We start from the raw sequence: 21,888 nt of genomic DNA on the forward strand, positions 1-21,888 counted from the left end.
AAATATTGTTAGATTACGAAACAGCAAAACGGACCAAAATAACTAAGAATAAACGCTTTTTTTTTTAAAATGAACGAAACGTTATTTTAAAAGCTAATAAAATGGTAATTGACGAGCTTCAAATAATTTATATTCCTAACGTTAAAGTAATCGCTTAATTTTAAATGTTTAATCAAATAATTTTAGAGTAATATCGAAGCAAAATAATCAAACAACAATCTTTATTCAAATTATAATCTATCAATCAAATGATGTTTATTTAGCGAAATAGAAAAAATTAGTAGAATACCAAGAATACAATACACTAATTTATTTAGTGTAATGTCCAGTAATAAATTAATTTAATTTTGAAGAACATTTTATTTATTGTTTAAAATTTCATAGCTTGGTTTGAGATTGAAGCTTATGCAAATTAATAGTTTTATACTATTAATTTGCATAAACTTCAATCTTAAATTAATTCATTACTGGACATTAATGTTTGAAAAGTATTTTAAAAATTATGTAGTAAATTAATTATAAATATTTAAATAATTTCACCCCAAAATAATACAACTGATTTTACACATTACATATCTCTGAATCTCAAACTAAGCTATGATATATAAGACAATATCTGTACTATTTTTGAAAAATTATATCATTTATAACTAGACAACAACTGAAAATTATCTGAGGTTTTCTTTGAAATTAAATTTATTCCTCACACTAACGTCTAAAATACACCAAAAGTAAAATATATTGATTTCAAAAGATCAAAAGTAAAATAAATTTACTTCAAAATATCGGCATTCAAAAAATATCTTAATTATTGGTCCAAATAAAAACAAATCGATTAAAAATAACAAAGTTTGAAATTATGTTCTGATAATTACTTAATATTGAATGGAGTGATTACTTAATATCAAGATTTGTTAAGTATCTGAACTATATTTCAAATATAAATTAAAATAAATCTATTACTAAGTATGAACATTTAAAAATTATCTAAATTATTCGTCAGAATTCAAATAAATTTTTTTTAGTATTAACTCTTTGACTCTTTCAGGGAGTTGGGACACCGGTGTGCCTTATATATATTCTTTTCTGACGCTCTATTTGCAAGTAAAAAAATATTTTGGTATTTTTAAATTATAACTAAAGTCCTATAGTCACTAAAAAATTGTTAGATTATCAGAATTGTATTTGTACTAAAATATAAAACCCCAAAAAAGTAATTTTAATTTTTTTCTCATTCCTGTTCAAAAATTTATCAAGAATTGATTTTGTAAATTCAAGAACTTTCAATGATGAACAACTGTTTCTCTTAGATCTGAAAAACTACTAATAAGTGCAAATTTGAAAGTGCGCCGTGTTTGGATGATTTTACCTTTAATGCAGAAATAGACACCGGTAAATTATTGAAAATATTGAATAATAAATTATTGAAACGCTAAATATATTATTTTTCACTTATTTTGGCCAGAATTAATGCAAAATAAGGAAAAAAGTAAGAAAATTATGTTTAAAAAATTCTGCATCAAGTGGTTAAAGTAAGAATAATCACAATTAGATACCAACGCCAATTTAAATTATAAACTAAAATAATTAATACCCAAATATCAACGATTAAAATATTTGGATTTTTCATTATAAATAAAATAGTTTTGAACTTGGTATAAAAGTTTAAATCTTGAAAATTATTCATAAAATTTCAAATAGTAAATCAAATTTTTAGATAGCAACGTTTAAAGGTAAATCTTCATAAAATGTAAACAAACCATATATTAGCAAAACGAAATCTACTCGCCATGCTGATGATTTGTTCTTGGTCCACATGGATTTCAAAATAAAATTATCTGGATACACACTCTGGTGGAAATTGCCGAAACCCTTTCTTCGGGTAACAAACGCAAAAATAAAGAAGAAAAAAATAATAATCACGACTAGATATCAACGTCTATCGAAATAAACAGATTTGAATTATAAACTAAAATGATTCATAATCAAATATGAACGTTTAAAAAAATCAGATTATTTATAAAAAATAAAATGGTTTAGATCTAGACATCAGCGGATAAAGTTTGAAAATTATTTTAAAAAAAATAATAATCACGACTACATATCAACGTCTATCGAAATATATCGTTTTGAATTATAAACTAAAATGATTCATAGTAAATATTACCGTTTAAAACTCCAGATTATTTATTAAAAAAAAAACAAAATTGTTCAGAACTAGACAACAATTAAAGTTTAAAAATTATTTAAAAATAATAATATTAATAATTATCACGTCTAGATATCAATGTCTATCGAAATCTACGGATTTCAGTATTCATAAAAAAATAAAATGGTTTAGAACTGGATATCAACTATTAAAGTTTAAAAAATATTCATAAAATTTAAAATAGTAAATTGATTTTTAGGTGTTTAAGTTTAAACACATATCTTTGAAGAATGTAAACACCACATATGTCAGCAAGAAGAAAGCTACTTACCATGTTGTTGTTCATTGTCACGTCATAAATATTTGTTCTTGGTCCACATGAATTCCAAATAAAAATATCTGTAAACACACCCTGGAGGTAATCGCTGAAACCCTTTCTTCCGGTAACAAACGCGAAAAAAAAATCTTACACCTTCTCTGGAACAAGAAGAAGAGAAAGGTCGGTCATGGTGTAAGAACAGAAATGTTGAAGAAAGGTCAATGAAAGACCGCCACCAGGGGTCAGACGTTCCAACTTTTTTGTCCAGCAGGAATCCCTTCTCTCTATGGATGTTGCTGGGATTTTAGAGTTTTTACCCTATTTCAGAAAAAGTTGGTTTCGAAAAAAAAAATCTCTAGTAGAGTGCTACTGAATAAAATATCCTTTTCACAATTCAATAATGTCATGTCTTGAATTTTTTAAATTATTTTTATTATTTGCTTATATACTTCTTAACTTCTGCAAAAAATTAGTTCTTGAATTTTTCTTCCTACACTTTTACCTTTCGCAAAAATTCCCCATTGAGGATTTTTTTAACACAATTTAGTAGAGTTTTCAGTTGCAAAATTACAAAATCTATTAAAAGAATTTTTTAACGTAAATGTGCGATCTTTAATCCAAATAAAGCACTTTTCAAAGTTCCAGCTTTATAAAGATGTTGCACTTAAAACACAGCTTTTGTAAGTTTTTTTTTATCAAGGTTAGATTTCCATTAAATAAACACAGTTCTTGATATTTTTCGATACGCTCATTGAACTCTGACTTTTATAAACGAACACCTTTTAGAAGGCTTTTGGCACCTTTTTCTCTAAGTAAACGGGAAAAAAAATTCTATCAAGAATTTTTTCTTTCCACCTCAGTAAAGGACCGAAGGCAAAACTTTAACGATCTTTATTGCTATAGCAATTTTGAAAGAAAAAAGAAGATAGTCACGGTAATTATATCCACAGCCGTTCCCAATAACCTTAAACTTGAACAAATCCAAGGTTCTTTCTAAGCTGTAAATTTCTCTTCTGCAAACAACAACATATAGAAGAGCAATTCAAGATCAGTTTCGATTTGTTGGAAGACACCTTGAAAAAAAAATGTTCCACCGTCAGGAGTGGGTGGAATGCGATATTCATTCGGTAAGATAACAGACATGGAATAAATAATCAGTTATTTTCATCGGTAGAATTAGCAGCGACGATTTATTTCCGCTACCTTTCTTATATAGACAATTTTTCGATTGAGTAAGTTTCAAGACAGCTGGCTACATTCCCTGTTCAAAAACGAGTGAAAAAATGCTTGCACAATTTTTTTTTCTGTGAATAAATCTTTTGTAAGTATGATACTGATTAGATATAATCGAAAATTGTCAAAGAATTTTTAGTTGTCATCAATTGCAGTCATTTGTGTTGCAAAGGCATCCTGCATTTTTCTTCGCTGATTTCAAACTTGCATTTATTCCACTTAATCCATCAGTTTTTAACAGTATAAAAATGTTTTAACTCAGCATATATCTTCGACAGCAAATATAAAGTATCGGAAAATTTAGCTGCAATTATAACAATCCATTTTTATAAACGTTTTTATAATTGATTTCTGATTTGCATAAATTCCAATTGGCAATTAAGTTTTCAGCAATGGAACTTTTTCCAATAATTTAGACAGCTGATAAAAATTGACAGCGAGTCCTTTTCTTTTTGTAATTCTTTTACACTTAAATTAATTATAACAAATTTTTCTTTGCGGATTTTTCTTTCACCAGCGCACTAAAACTGGTGTTAAATCTTTAAATATGACGTGCAATCACTTTAAATATCCGCAGAATTTTTCGAATGGAATGATTATAGATTTGCATAAGCCAATAAGTAATACTAAGCCATCAAACAGGATCGTAGTTCTATATAAAATGGTACAAACGATTGTTTAGATAAGATCGCATAGTTCCGCGAATAAGCATCCAGGCTTCGTTAATCAAACAAAACAAATCGTAGAAATTGATGATTTTCTTTCACTTATCGCACAAATTAAGTCCACCAATGCATCATAACCCGTTTGCCTCTGTGACTCGCGTTCTCATCCATCTATTGTCATCGCAACTCGTTCAAATGGTTTTTGTCTAGTGAAAAAATGAGCGCGGATGCTGTCGGAATTTCTTTCATAGTTTACTCGAGCCAATCACCTGCACAGAAACAGCCCGGTGTTACCCCTTCCGGGCTAAGAAGTTGCTTCTCTTTTTTGGAAAAGGGTAATCCTCATTTTAAACGGCACGTGGTCTCTATGGAGTGTTTCTTTATGCTTATATCTCGTATTCTGATTAGAATATGCATTAGCGTTTTTTCTTTTGCATAATATGTTTATCAATTTTAGGTACTTTTGTCACGATTTTCGTGAGTTGTGTCGTAAAAATAGTTAAAGAGTAATTTCTTCGGAAATTTGACATTCAAAATTTGGTTAGATTGGCGGAAGATTACTAAGATGTGAAAAGAAATAAACGTTTTGTTTAAGTTATTTTTTACGTTGTATTTATTTATTCATTTTTAAAGAAGTCATATGTCGTTTGATTAGAATATGCTTCGGAGAATTTTTTTTTTCTTCTTACGCATGTCTAAGTATTGATTTTTATAATTTTGCGTCGATTGTCACGATTTTCGTGATTTGAAACTTTTCATTCAAACTTCAATTTCATTTGTTGAAGACGTCTATTGAATGAAAAAAAAAATTGTTGAAAACATTTGCTTTATGTATTTAATTTGTTACAACTTCATTTAAGCCGTGGCGTTGGATTGAATGAAAATATTTTAACTTGAATCTAATTTTAAAATGATGAGAAAATAATTATTGTTATTTGGGAAGAAGTTGGCAACAAATTACAAAAAACGAAATGATTCTGGAAAATTAAGTAGCAAAAAATAGTTTTCTGATGTGGCGGCTCGTATTTTCCATAGAGTGTTTCTTGGAAAAATTTTGATAACTTTCTTTAATCTTTGCACCGTAAATTTAAAAGAGTTTTTGAAATTGACATTTAACAATAAGAAGCATAATTAAATTTTTTTTGTTTAATTTTATTAAATTATAGAGTTATGCCATTTAGTTTTGGGAAAATTTTTTATTAGTCAGAATATGTTGACCTGACAAATTGAAAGGACTTCACATAGTAAGCAAATCATATTGGACCGTATCGTAAGCAAAACATAAATTATTAAAAAAAGAAATTTTTTTTTAGTAAATATTGTAGAAAAAAAAGTAATTTTTCACTATAGTTTTTTTTTTTTTTTTTTTTTGAAGTTTGCTTTTTTGAAGCTTTTCATTAAATTAAACGCATAATTTCAGTACAATTTTTAAATAAATTGAAAGTAATTTTTAAACCATGGTTAATTTCTTAAGACTACTAGATTTGGATTTCTCTTTGATTGCCCCCTAATTGATCGATTTCTTTCATAACGTTTATCCTTATTTATTTCAGATTTCTAATAAGTATAATTTGCAAGCAAACTTATATATTTTTTAAAGCTTAAAATGCTATTACGTAATATTCGTGAATCTTACATCAGAACAATAAAAAAAAATTTCTCAAAAAAAAAAAAAAAAAGAAAAATAGAAAAATATTTATTGCATTTTTTTCATAGTTAATCTTCTTAGGATTGTTGTACCAAAATATTGAATTCGCAAAAATCAAAATGTGAAAGTTGCAGCATAATAAGTTGAGTGTGACACAGAACGTGTTGTGACATGTATGAACAGGTGAACTTGTGCTCTCAGTTGTTTAATGAATTCGGTCACTCCTATCAAAACATTTTACTATCTTTTCAAACTATTTTATTGAAATAATTTGTTTAAGTTATGTAACAAAATGAATTCATGATACTTTCAATAAAAATAGTTGAAATTGCAACTTATTTAGCTATAATGATTTTTAATGAAGGTTTCAAAGCGTTTTTCGCATTCTTGGAACAATTTGAAATAAATGTAGGCTCAACAGCCAAAGAATATTCTCAAAAGGAAGATGCTCGCAGAAATTCGGATGCAATTCGAAAGACATATGAGGAGTGAAGGTAGGTCGCCAAAAAAAAGGACTTTAAATATTGTATTATAAAAGCATAAATTTTTTATATTTGTAACATGATAAGAGGAAGATTGAAATAATTCAAATAGGATAAAAAACAAATGCATTAAGTTTATCACAATCGTTGCAAAATTCAGTAAAAAATTCTTCTTTTTTTTTTTTACATGCATCTACTGTGTTGTTTCCCCTTAAAATTGCAAATGTTGATGCTTAAACTATTAAGGATTCAATCATATACAAATGAAATTATTTCTCCCCTCGTAAATTATAACTCCTTTAAGTATATATGTAAAACCCTTATGCCTGATAATGGCTGGCAATTAGCCTATCAATAATAGTAACTTAAATAATATTGGAAAAAACACCGTGGAACATGTTTGCGAATGCGTGTTACATAGGTTGAGGAAATATAATAATACACTATAGTTTGTCTGAAGTGAGAACTCCCCAAGACATTCGTCTGGACCCGTGGCAGTGACTATGGTAACGAGTAATATTTATTTCAGTGGGGTCGGAGAAAAAAATTAAAACTTTTTCTTCGGTTTTTTTCCGTTAAACCTACAAGGAAGAGGAGCTACCCTCCTTGAAATGCACTATTCTTGTTTCCATAGCAGCAGACGGCCCCAGACTTTGTGGCGGAAGGAGTTCTTACCGTAGACAAACTATACCCGCCTTTTAATGTAATTTCATCGGTACCGGAAGGTTACACAGCTGATTTCAATAAATGATTGTCGATGTTGCATTACAAATGAGATAGTATTTCCTCATTTTTATCGGTATTACAAATATTGAGTAAGTAGGTAGGCACTTACTTTATTTACATCGCACTTGAACTGTACAATGGACTATTGGTAACCGTCTGGGAAACACCCCATCACAATTTTGATCCTCAACAGTGAAGATTTCATTTGTGAGGCTCCTTAATTTAGACATAGATCTGAAGGGAGAGGAAACTTTTTCTAGATCCCTGCACCTATGGTACTGCTTTGCGACTCAGGGGACTATCGATTCTATAGATTTTGCGAGTACGTATGGATCTTAGCGGAGTCAGGGATCGAACCCCGGTCCCACCGGACAGAAGTCTGATACTCTAACCACTGTGCTACCCCGGTACTGTGTCAGATAAATTCAAGAACAACGCTAACGTGGTAGCATGGGAGAACTACGCCCCTCAAACTAGTATTTTTAAATTTATCTGCAGCAACGTGATGCTCATGCCTAGTTATGCTGAATACAGTTAATCTCTATTTTGATGGGATGAGCTACAAAAAACGTGTTTTGCTTAATTTAATAAGGTAAAGCCACCAGGAAGGGTGACAAATAATAATAAAAAAATAATTTAGATTTTTCAGCTTTATTAATTTAACGGTATAGACCTTTCAGTTTTGTGTATGATTTCGTTGTGCTGTTCAGCATTGATTTATTGATAATTTTCTTTTTTTTATTCACCTATTCAGTAGTCATTTATGAGCGATTACATTTTCGAAATTTAATAAGATACAAAACTAGATGAATAGTTCATAATGTAGAGTAACGTTAATCTTTACAATAGTTTTTTGCGTCCACTACCTCCTTATAGGGTTCATAAGTAAATACATAAAAATCTATTATCTCTGCAACAATAAATGACAAATAAAGTGAATTATATATTTTGTAAGAATCGTGTTAAGTGCGAAAGTTCAATTCACTGATAAAATCTTCAAATCTTGTAAAAGATGATGGAATGAAAACTTAATTAAAAAAAAAAGAAGAGAAAAACTCTCTATTTTTCACGAAATGTTGCGAAAGGAAGACACTCTGGATTAAAAATTATTTATGAGATGGAATGCCTTCTTTTTGTTTCGACCGGTGAAGTATGATCGATTAAGGAGGCGTCCAATTTTCATTAAAAGCTGAAATTATTTTCTCATTTTTCAATTTTTCAGATTCGGAAGGATATTGACAGCAATGAGTTTTTATTCATAAATGGAGAGCAAAAGGGGAAGAACGGTTTATGTTCATGAATTCTGAGAAAAAACGAATTTTAAGATTTGAGAATTTTCAGGAGCAAGCATACGATTGTAATCATAAAAATATACACAAATGTCACAGTTATTTATTTACATCTTCCAAAATTTTGAAGAAGAAAAAATTTACAAGTTGTAAAAAAAAAAAAGTTTGAAAATCAGGTTGGGCAAGAACCGTTTTTCTCACAAAATTCTCTATCATTATACTTTCTTGATCTTTTTTCCGTCTCACCGTACAGAGCGGGAAAAAAAATCAAACCAACCCGAATAACTTTTGATCTAAAGATCAAATCTTCACATTCCAAGAATCAATCTTACTGGTTCGGGGCTCAAATATACTAACTAATTAGTGCGGACGATAATTTAAATTCTAAGTTACAATATCAGACATAAAAAGTACCTTCTCTGAATGAACATACCTTTTTTTCGACTGATTTGGATTAATGTCTCCCGAAATATAGGGATTAGCCACAATCAGGGAAATAGAGTCCTAATAGTTTGGTTAGGAGAGCTGCCCAAAGTATCGGACCCCTTGAGAGTATCATATTAGGTATTGAATCCTTGAACGTTAATTTTACTTTGCGCGTATTTCGTCACATCTCGAGAAATTTTTATCGAATTGAAAAAAATTTTACACAAAATTATGAAATTCTTTCATCAAAAGATTCATGCGAAAAATAGCTTTAAATAAATTTTTTTTTATTTTATTTAATAGTAAACATAAAAATTTTCAATTTTAAGGTACACAATTTCTGACATCATTTCAAAGAAGGTAATTTTAAATAGCAAAATACAAAATTATAGCAAAATCGATCAAATAGTTTCTCAGAAATCGAATTTGAAGAAAGTCGTATTAAAATTATGATATGACGAAACACAAAAAAAGTAAAATTATTATTAAGGGATCCCAACTTTGAGACGCTTTCCAGACCAAATAGTTGGGACGATATTTATTCCCAGATTGGGATAACGTCTGTATTTTGGGGGTCAGAAATCTGAATTCGTCGAAAAAAAAGTATGTTTATTCAGAGGAAGTACGTTTTTGTGTCCGATTTCGTAATTTAAAGTATCGTCTGCGTCAATTAATTTTATTTTAAAAACGTCGTTGAACTGCCGACCTAATTTTGGGCTTACGACTACCTATATTCAACTCCGTAGCCTCGTCATTTTGAACCCTATGCAGAAGACAAGGAACATTTCAATCAAGTATTTGATGAAATTGGCCCTCGTGGAGGACTTTTCGATAGAACTAACCCGCATTTGCGTTACGTATAGATGAAAGTCACGAAAACCTTCTGTGATTAGCCTAACGCCAAGGGGACTCAAACCCTGAGGATATTTTTCGTCAGCACTGTGGTTGGTGCGAGTTGTGTACGAAATTCGTATCTACCTGCCATCGCTGGGATTCCAACCCGGATCACCTCAATGGAAGGCGAACGCTGTCTATCCCCTGAGCCACCATGGTTCACACCCATTAATTAGTGTACTCGAGTCTCGAATCATTCGGATTGAGATAAGACCATTTAGATCTAAGAACGTGAAGATCCCATCATTGAATCAAAAGTTATTCTGGGTAGTTCGTTTTTCCTTCTTTTATTACTTTTTTTCGCACTGTACTTTCAAAATCTGTTTCACTTTATTCACGGGTCACTGTACTTTCAGAATAATTTTCGTAAAATTCACGTGACTCACTAAAATTGCTTCAAGAATTTGTAAATTTTGACTGTACATGGGAGCAGTAGTGTTGTAATGTTTTCTTTCGGGGATGATTTTGCTTTGTGTTACCTGTGCTTATTAATATTATTTTTCAGACAGTTTTATGCTTGACACATAAAACAGCTCGTTTCTTTTTTTTTGAAACTTTTTATTGGTGAACATAGCAGGTAAGTAGTTGCCATTAAAAAGTCGTTTTAACGGATATCATGGGGTCTTTTCTACTCACCTTGAATATCCTTATTGGCCGAATAGTAAATAAGCCATTTTTTGGAGGTAAAAACCAGATAAATGTCTATTGCGTGATGCAATACATCTATCAGTTTAAATAATCACAGAGGCATGAGGGTTTGGACAGAAACCATTTTTCCGCAAGTGTACTAACGGGTACCTTTTTTTTCACAGTACCTTTTTTTTTTTTTTTTAATTCTCGACGAAAACCGATTTTCAGAGTTATTGATTTGTCAAAACTTAATAATCCTCAAAATACAACAGATGGCGATCGATTTGTCATTTTTGTGAAAAATGGATAAAAATGTTCTCTTCCCCCCCTGGTCTTCAAATGTAATGTTTATTTATCTTTCATTAGAACAATTAGTTTGCTTTGAAATAATTAATAGGGTGTGTTATAATATTTGCTTAAAGTACACAGCTATATTACAGTTAGAACACACAGACAGAAGTGCTGGGAAAGAAAATATACTGGGTTACCATAATTAAAGCAGAGATACTGCATTCGTTCAGAAAAAGATATCCCTTCAGAGCCCATTGCATCGTATATGACTCCAGTGGCCCATAATTACACTTAATTTCAATTTGGTACTATCGTGATACATCTCGTATTAGTACGTATAAGTACGAAAGTTGCTTAAATCTGTACCTCATTCAAATCATACCAACACTAAGTTTTTAGTAGATAGGTATTTTCTTTAGGTCGCACTGGAGCTTCACAATGGGCTATTGGTGACGGAATGGGAAACATCCTTGAGGATGATCCGAATAACGTCATCGAAGATATGTCATCGCAATTTTCATGGCACCCCCTGCTTTGGTAGCCTGACGACCTGCACGCGAAGTCGAGCACTTTACGGTAGAACAGTTTAACGAGGACTGATACAGCGTACCTTGAGTCCCTATTCAGACTGATCAAAGTGGTCACCCACCCGCTTACTGACCGCAGTCAATGATACTTGGCTTCGGTGTTCTATTGGGAACCGTGTCTTTACGATCAGTCTACCGTGGGACCACTAATTTCTAGAGATCCATTTTATTGAAAACACTCTAGTTGATAAATTAGGAATCTTTTCTTCACGTGGATATCTATGCAGAAGAATGAAGTCACTGTGAGTTTGCGTTTAATTTTTCTTTAAATTATCGTTTTTATAAGTTTCATTGGAATTTTTGATCAACCTGTGTAAGGATATAGCAGAACTAAAGTAATGTGCAGGTTATTAAGTACATCTTATAATTTTTAAGGAACTTACTCTGTTATGTTATAGTTGTTTCATTGCGAGCTAATAGTTTGAGTTTTACAACAACACTTTGTTTAAAACGTTGCGCAGTTACGCGAATCTTACTGGTACAATTTAGGATTAACGCATTAACTTCAACTACGGAACAGACAATTTTTCAAACTATTTAATCTGTACTACATCCAAACTAGCAAAAAATGGTTGAAAACTATTTCTGGGCAATTCATAATCAAATTTCTCAACTCGTAAGTGAGACTTATAATAAGACTACAACAGTTGAGATCCTTGTTTAAACCTTTAGTGTAGATGAGACACCGGTGACCCTTTTGTATATTTTATTTCTGGCACTCTAATAACAAGAAAAAAATATATATTTCGGTATTTTTTACTTATAAAAAAACATTCTAATAGTTACTAAAAAACTGCTAGATTATCGGAATATATTTGTACTAAAATATAAAATCCCAAAAAAGTAGAGAGAAATTTTTTTCTTCATTTACATTTAAAATGTATTACTAATTGATCTTGAAAATTAAAGAAATTTGAGTGATGAATAACTCTCTCCACTTCTAAATAACTACGAATAAGTGCAACATTTAGAAATTTTTGTTTGGAAATGAGCCATGTTCGGAAGATTTTACCTTTTTTTTTGTTTGTTTCCCCAATGCCCACCTGTGTTAACATTTTTCGTCAATTCAGGCATTTACAGGTCTCTCTTTCAGGGGCACCATATTAGGTGGGCCAACGTTGCTCCCACAGTAAGAACAGATAGTACAGAGAAGGAAAGAACATCCATGCCTTGCCCGGGATTCGAACCCAGAACCTTTCTGATGCAAGGGCAGTTCCCTAACCCCTACACAGGCCGGTCGGCGGAAGATTTTACCTTTAACGCAGAAAAAGACACTGGTGATTTCTGCTGTATTTCATAATCATGAATTATTATAATGATAGATATAATATTTTCCTCTTATTTGGACGTAAATTAATACAAAATAATTAAATAAGTAGTAAAAATTCTGCGTCAAAGGGTTGAAAGGATTTAATTATTCTGGGTACCTCTATTTATATGTGAATAAATCGGATAGATCCGTAACTATTTCTGTTAATTCAATTAGATTTAATATCCTTATGATGAGATATATTTTCCATATTTAATTAACCCCTTGATATGTAAATACCTGACAAAGAGGAGAAAGCCAAGTTAAAAACTGGTAGTAAGTTTTTGATTAAAGATGGTTAATTTTTTGCTATTAGTCCATTAGTTACCAAATCAAATTTGATAACTAACTGCATTGTTATTTATGTGACGTGGCAGTTATCAATGCATTATCTCTTTCTGAAATAGACTGATAGAAACACACTTTTTGTCACCGCCTTTCATTTATTCGAAAAATATGCATGATGAATCTTACACGTAAAATCATGCCATCCGATTAAAAGTTATGAAAAACCTTTTGGTGATGAATCTTCTGGTTAGTCAAGTAATGATCTAGTAATTATTGGTCAGTTATGTGCTTTGATAGACAGATCTATCTCTGTACATGGAAGGGATTTATTTAATTGACTATGTCACCTTCATCTACCAAAAGGTACCTCAAGATAGAATCAAGTTAACATGTCTTCGACTATGTCAACCTTCATCTACCAAAAGGTACCTCAAGATAGAATCAAGTTAACATGTCTTCGACTATGTCAACCTTCATCTACCAAAAGGTACCTCAAGATAGAATCAAGTTAACATGTCTTCGACTATGTCAACCTTCATCTACCAAAAGGTACCTCAAGATAGAATCAAGTTAACATGTCTTCGACTATGTCAACCTTCATCTACCAAAAGGTACCTCAAGATAGAATCAAGTTAACATGTCTTTGACTATGTCAACCTTCATCTACCAAAAGGTACCTCAAGATAGAATCAAGTTAACATGTCTTCGACTATGTCAACCTTCATCTATGAAAAGGTACCTCAAGATAGAATCAAGTTAACATGTCTTCGACTATGTCAACCTTCATCTATGAAAAGGTACCTCAAGATAGAATCAAGTTAACATGTCTTCGACTATGTCAACCTTCATCTACCAAAAGGTACCTCAAGATAGAATCAAGTTAACATGTCTTCGACTATGTCAACCTTCATCTACCAAAAGGTACCTCAAGATAGAATCAAGTTAACATGTCTTTGACTATGTCAACCTTCATCTACCAAAAGGTACCTCAAGATAGAATCAAGTTAACATGTCTTCGACTATGTCAACCTTCATCTATGAAAAGGTACCTCAAGATAGAATCAAGTTAACATGTCTTCGACTATGTCAACCTTCATCTATGAAAAGGTACCTCAAGATAGAATCAAGTTAACATGTCTTCGACTATGTCAACCTTCATCTATGAAAAGATACCTCAAGATAGAACCAAGTTCACATGTCTTCGACTATGTCAACCTTCATCTATGAAAAGGTACCTAATGATAGAATCAAGTTAACATGTCTGATATACTAGTGATTTGGTATTTAATATTTGTATTCATAGTTGCGCCTCAACCTTCTACGTTGAAGGCTTTTATCAAACCAATTTCCCCATTTCTAAAACTCAAGAAGAAGGAGGTTGGCAATGGATTTCGAAAATATGCAGTTTTAAAAAGCAACACTTATCAAAGTCAAGCCTGAATTTTGTAGAGCGTAACATCATGTTCCATTAACATTTTATAGATTTATAGGGTACTGCTGCTATATTTATAACTGTTAAACTTTCATATTTATGCTATTCTACAAACTTGAGACTTGCTTTTACTACGTATAGAGTTAAACCTAAATACTGAATATTTTTGAGGTCGGTATGGATAAAGGAGCAGGTGCTATGAATGAAGCAACTGGTTTCCTAAATAGTACCACTTGCAGACCTTGCGAAAACACTTTCTGCTCAAATATCTTTATCAAAAAAATGATAAAAATTTAAATGTAAAAAATGCTACGATTTAAGCAACATTCCTGTATATTGTTGAAGCTGGATAAGCGTTTCTTCCTCCTTTCGCCGGTCCTGACGGATTCGATGAAGAAACGTTGCAAAATCGACCTATACTTTTTCTTCAAGGATTGAAATAGAGCTGTATAAAACGAGTTTATTTGTAGTTTATCCTTCTTAATTTAATGGCATGTATGCTGTTCACTAATAAGCAATAAGTTTTTTCAGTGATGTAAGATAAAACATCGAACAGTCTCGTGTCTACTTGTTTACAACAAGCTGCTATTAAGCCTAAACATAATTTCTGAAGTATTTCTTGAAGTATAAGTGCAAAATGCTGTTGTGAGGGTAAATGTTGAGCCAATGTAAAAATGAATGTAAAATTTGAATTTTTCTGTATTTAATATCTCTATTTTACCACAAAAACAACTTTACAGTAACATTTTTATCTTTGGCGAAATACTGAACAATTCTTTGTTCTTTTAAAAATGGAACTTCCATGAACTAAATGTTGAAAATTTCGTCAATTTTACTCATAAAATCAGTTATTGTCTTTGAGCTAACAGTGGTTTGATTTAGATTGTTCCTAGAGGGTCTTTCCATTGGACTGATGGTAATGGGACAGATCGTATTGGACTGATCGTTCCCAGTTGAACACCGAAGTCAACCATCACTGGCTGCGGTAAGTGAGAGGATGGATAACCACTTTAATCAACCTGTGTAAGGATCAAGGTTGTTACCGGAAACTATTCTACTGTAAAGTGCTCGACTTCGTACGCACGTCAACGTGCCCCTCCCTCAGCAGAATACCAAAACTGAGATGGCATGGCTTCGAATCATTCTCAGGAACATTTCCAAGACAGTTGCAAATAGCCCAATGCGTATAGTTTGTCTATAGAAATAACTCCTTCACCACAAAGTCTTAGGTGGTCTGCAGTTTTGGAAACACGAAATAACGCATTTCAGAAAAGGGAGCTTCTCTCTCCCCTGATTCCTTTCTCTCTCTCACCCCAGCCGAAACCTCTCTTCAGTTTTTACCCAACACCCCTTCTTGAAATAGTCAAACCTCGTAACCGTAGTCACCACCACTGCTCCAGACGAATGACTTTCCATAAACAGACTATAGCTCTAGTGCGAGGTAAATAAAGTACTACTACTGCTTCTTCTAGAGGTTAGTGAAATGTTTGACATTACAAGTTTTGAAATGTATATTTATAAAAACATTACTACTAGTCTTCTGAGTCAACCATAATTTCAAGGTGTGGAACTGAGAGACATAAACCACATGCAGAACCATAAAAGCAATGAATATTGATTTTTAGTAAAAACAGTATAAAATGTGAAGAAATGGAATGAAATAAATGGTCTGAAATTTGATGGTCCGTTAGCCAAAAAAAATAGCACCTCCATATTTTTTTTCCAATTAAATTTTAATTCTATGAACTAGAGTTATATGTAATACAGCTTCTTTTTCTCTAAGCGTTCACATGTAGTTTTGAATAATTTTTTATAATTTTAATCAAATATAAATTATATAGATCACTGTTTATTATTATTATGAATCATGTATATTATGGATTGTATCTTTTAGCATAGGTAAATAGTATGCTGAGCAAATGTGTAAATAGTACACTGAGTAAATGTATAAATAGTACATGGGATAAAAAGGTATCGTTAAAACTTAGAGAATATGGAAAATTTACCATGTTTTTTGGCTCTACGGGAACACCAAAAAGATCGTTCATTTTTACTAAAGCGTTGATAATGATTTTAGTAAAATTAACAATATAATATGGTTTTATAAAAGGTGATAAAATTTCGTAATGTCATCATGATAACTTAGAGCATGGCATAAAAACCATTTATTCGGTTAAGTTTTACATTTCTGTTTTTTATCTTTCATTAAAAGTGTGGTACTAAGAACTATAATTTGGAAAACCAAAATTTTTGCTAAACCGTTACCCTATTGGATAAGAAAAATTAATCTAATGAATGTTTTAAATACGGTATATTTTAGTTTCGTTGGTTAGAATAGTGGATTATTATAATTTTTTTAGAATTCTTTTTTAATCAAAAATGTCATTACCATACAGTATAGTATTTTATCAGAATTTTTTTCTCCGTGTATTGCGGTGATTTTTTTTATAAATGATGAGCTGTTGTTATCTTTTTAGTTAAAAAATCTTGAATTATTATAATTTTTTTTATCATTATTGATTTGAAAAGCGATAAAATTATGAGTTAATGTAGCATCGCATTTTATGCTTCAAATCACACATATTTAAGAAATTCCTTTCGTAGTTGATTTATCTTATTTTATAAATAAGTGATCATCTTAGTCATGGTGCATTGCTTTCTTATTATTTCTAATATTTTTTCATTAAATGATGCATTTCTAAACAATGGTTTTTCTAATTGTATGTAATGAAGAAAAAAATATAAGTTTCTAAAGGAATTTATATACATATTTTTTTTATATCATGCGATTCTGCAATACCGTTTATCCAAAATATTGTTGCTTTTTCCTTATTTATATAAGAAAATTTTATTATATATCCCCTCAATAAGGCATTTCATGTCTTACTTTGTAGCCAATTTGAAAATTCGAAGCAGAAAAGTAGCATTTTCAAAACTTTGATATTTCTACTTATATCAGAATGAAACTGTAGACACTTTCACAAGACCTTAGTAATTAAAAAGAAATAAAGCAACTGTATTACACTGTAAAAAATTTTCGCGTATCAGAACGCCGAAAATTGGTGGCAACTACTTTACACCAAAGTAATGTATCAATACACTTTTCGCGTATTTAAACACCGAAAATTGGTGGCAACTACTTTACACCATAGTAATGTACCAATACACTTTTCGCGTATTTAAACACCAATAATTGGTGGCAACTATTTCATACCAAAGTAATATACCAATACACGAAAACCTAAAAATAATTCCTGGTGTTGTTTTTTACACTTCTTGGTGTAAAGTAACCTCCCCCAACCATCATGTTCTTTTTATTTAGTAATACTAATATTTATGATTGCAGTAAAATATGATACATACAGCTAGAATTAGATAAGTTATTTTTACGAGATTATATAAAATAAGAAATAGTAATTTAGGTTGCATACATACACCAATTCTTAAAATAAAATGAGTTTGTAAACTATTGACGTAGCCTCATATTCATTTGAGGTCTTTAGGGCCTCGAGATAAGGGCTGCTTCCCTCTCCATCTTGATAATATTAAATAATGATTTAGTTATATCATCAATTAGAAAGAAAGAAAGAGGAAAAAATAATCTCTTAAAATCATTAAGCAGATGCAGAATAGGATTTTCATTTTATTTTGTAACCGTCGTTGAACAGCCGACCCAACTTTTTGGGTTTATGACCACTCATGCTCAACTCGGGAGCCTTGTCATTTTGAATCCTATCCAGAAGACAAGAGAACTTCTGGATCAAGTATTGGTGAATATCAAGTTCATATAGAACTTTTTGATGGAACTAACCCGCATTTGCGTTGCATTTAGAGTAAAACCATGAAAACCTCCCACGATTAGCCTGACGGCAAGGGGACTCTAACCATTGATCCGTTTATCACTGAAGATATTTTACGTCAGCACTGTGGTCGGAGCAAAGCAGATGCGGAATTCGTATCGGCCAGCCATCGCTGGGATTCGAACCCGGCTCGCCGAAATTATATCATCAATTAGAAAGAAAGAAAGAAGAAAAATTAATCTCTCACTATCATTAAGTAGATGCAGAATATGATTGGTTACAGAGCTGCAATTGCAGTACCAATAATGTCGACTGCAGCGCTATTAAATGCGACTGCAGCACCCATAAAAAAAATAATAATTTAATGCAGTGCCAAGAGCTGGTGGTGTTAAAAAATCAAAGTAATTAGCCTCCTAAAAAGGCATTTAAGAATGATAAAAATTAAGGAATTAAAGTGTAGATTATTTAAACGTTTTCGATAAAATTGCGTCGTTTTTACAAAATGAGCAACGGATCGGATACCAGAAACTGAGTATTTCTGCTTCAAATATTTTATTATAATTTTCTGCCTCACATTTAAGAACATTCTTGAAGAATTGGTTATTTAGTGGCATCAGAGTTTCTGTTAAGGTGCTTAATTTGAAATCATTGCGCATGGTTTTGTTTCTGATGTAATAAGGAAGACCAGTCATTCTTCACAGTAATTTATTCTCTAATGCACTGGGTTTTTTAATCTGTGTGTTATTTAGATTGCACCAGGCTGAGGATGCGTATGTTATTATCGGTTTAATGTTATATATATGTAACTTTCTTTTTTTTTTTTCTTTTTTGGAGATAATTTTGAGTTGGGACCAAGTAAGCATTCTAATTTGTTATAAATTCCAAAGGCTCTTGCGAAAATTTTTGTTATGAGATCAGTCAAATTAAAGTTTTTGCTAATAGTGAGATTTAAATATATAGCTTTATCGACAATCGGAATTTCATTTTTAAAAAAGCTTATTTTGAATATTAAGTTCTCCGGATTTTTTAATGATAAGTAAATTCGACTTTTGAGCGTTAATATCTACCTTCCAAATGGCGCACCAAGTTTCGTTGCTGTTTATTTTAGCTTTTAATTAATTTATGGCTTTAGATATGCATCTTGATTTGACTCTAATACCTGTATCAAGAGACAAATGCTGTCTGGCTGTTATAGTCATCTTTGTTTATGGGAAAGTCACGAGTATAGAAAATTTAAAGTACGGATCCTGGGATTTGGAAATCAAGCATATGCCTAGCAGAAAGATTATTCAAATGAATTTGAACTAGGCTTAATAGAGCAGGTGCGGGTAGAAATTATACATTATAAAATTGACTCAGTTCATGGAGACTTGAAAACTAAAATAAAAATATCCTGAAAGTACAACTTACATATATATTTTTAACGGCGAACCTTAGTTTCTGCAAATGAAAAACACCATAAGAACAGCCTCAAGAACTCGCCAACTCGTTATCGATGGTAAACAATTACAATCGAAATCAAAACGCACCAAAATTAAGAGTTAGCGGAAGCAAAAATATTTTAAATATATAGTATAAAAAGACTAGTGATCTTGGTGTAAACTCAGTGTTCAGTGTTTTCAGTGTTCAGAGTCATCATACATCTTTTAAATCAGTGTTTCTCAACCTTTCTTGTACCATGCTCAACCTAAGCCTTTCTAAAATTCTTATATTCTTATGCCCCCCCCCCCATATGTAACATATACATAATTTTTAACATTAAAAAACATAATTTTTAACATTAAAAAATCGAATTGTTCACTTAAGAAACTTAGGAAATTGTTAGCGAAACAAAGTAAGTAAATTCTCAGAACCTATAATGAAAAACTAAAATTCAAATTCGAAATTATTTTAATAAAGATTTTTCTATAATAATTTAATATTTTAACTTAGTGAGACACATAATATTTATTGACCACAATTATTTAAGAATTTGCTTTTTTCTTTCGATTTTGTCACCGAAATCTCGTATTGCATTTAAATGGCCCAGAGCAAAAGGTTTAAACTTATGTCGGGTCCATTTTTGAATTGCCCCCTTTACAATCAAATTGCCTCCCGGTGGCGCGTGGGCCCCACGTTGGGAAACACTGTTTTAAATTGTCTTTTAGGGTTATTCAACATCAAATTCAGAGAGAGATAAAATATCATAATTTTTACGTGTACCTTATAGAGCCTTGTTATATTTTCTATGCAAAATGCATTTTTTTGGTGATGATTTTTGATTCCCTTTCTTGCTCGTCAACGCCCAATAATTTTTATATACTATGCATTTTTAAAAAGTAATGTGTTTTGTGCGACACATAAAATTATTTCAACCACTTTATTACTATATAATGCTCAGTAATTTTTAAGTGCATCATGAAATACAAACATAAGCATACTAACTATTCAGACAACTGTCAAAATTTTGAATAAAGATCTATCCTCATTAACGATAAATTATCTTTGTAGCGGTCAGATAACGAGCGAAAATTGTATTGTAGGCGGAAGATTTTAGTCAAAATTTGATCAATTTAGCTAGTTGAAGAAAGTTTTATTGACAATAATTTTTAATTAATGATTTTATAACGATGAATTTTGCCTGTCAGGAACAATTAGCTCTGTTACCAAATTTTATCACATATTATGAAATTGTATTTTATAGTTAATTATACCAAAATCAATACCAAAGTGCTTCGGTAAAAATTAGAAGTTTACTTTGTTTTGTCACTGTTTACTTAGAACTTGAATTGTCATATAGCAATATGTCTGGGGTTAATTGACGATAAATTCTCATGGTTGATAATTTAATGATAAATTCCGTTTCTAGTGGTCTAAACACCAATGAAACTATACAATGACCACAAAATGGGGGCAGGCAGAGGGGGCTTCAGCTCCCTCATATTTTGTAATTGAAGGAACGCAGCCTCTTCTAAAATTCTAATTTTCACTTAATATTTATGTAATTAAATTTACAATTAAAAAAGACATAATTTTCTGGCATCTGAATTCTAAAAAAAAAAAATTCTATTTCAAGCGAGATTTAACAATTCCATGGTGAAAGCTTCTACAAAATCATCCCTCACTGCCCCTCCCCCCGCCAAAAAATTATATGCCCCAATTGCTGACCGATTAAAATATTCTTGGTTTTAAATGTCGCAGCGAATAGAATAAAAATAGGGAAGAAAACCTAGCTTAACAGACTAAAAAAACTATGTTAAATGAGAGATAAATAATTTACGGATAAACACAATTACTTACATTATATATATATATATATATATATATATATATATATATATATATATATATATATATATATATATATATATATATATATATATATATATATATATATATATATATATATATATATATATATATATATATATATATATATATATATATATATATATATATATATATATATATATATATATATATATATATATATATATATATATATATATATATTCCAACATGTAGGAATTTCGATTCGCAATTAATTCTCAAAAATAATATCGATATTATTTTGCGGAAACGATTGAAGCTTGCATTTTCTTTTAACACAAAGCTGCAGTTAAAATTTTAGAGTGCTCAAGCTAAACTTAAAGCTGTCGAAATTTTTTTTCTATAAATTCTTTTTCTTTAAATTCCGAATTGTCCTATTATAAGTTCTATTATAGAATTGTTCTATAGTAA

General features: G+C 30.8%; 1 protein-coding gene across 2 annotated transcripts in view; it reads right to left on the reverse strand.

Moving 5' to 3' along the window:
* The window catches only part of LOC107452006 (transcription factor AP-2-alpha), a 165,964-nt gene extending 161,344 nt beyond the window's left edge, over positions 1-4,620 (reverse strand). The window contains exon 1 of one of the 2 annotated variants that reach the window (XM_087158565.1): positions 2,481-4,620. In XM_087158565.1, the coding sequence (XP_087014691.1) occupies positions 2,481-2,495 (15 nt within the window). In that variant the 5' untranslated portion in view covers positions 2,496-4,620. The remainder of the gene's footprint in view (positions 1-2,480) is intronic. The other variant, XM_087158553.1, reaches the window with a different exon arrangement.
* Between the last annotated feature and the right edge of the window lie 17,268 nt (positions 4,621-21,888).

This window comes from Parasteatoda tepidariorum, chromosome 1 (genome assembly GCF_982258835.1).
Source record: "Parasteatoda tepidariorum strain Cologne lab strain chromosome 1, Ptep-v5.0, whole genome shotgun sequence".
NCBI classification, from domain to species: domain Eukaryota; kingdom Metazoa; phylum Arthropoda; class Arachnida; order Araneae; family Theridiidae; genus Parasteatoda; species Parasteatoda tepidariorum.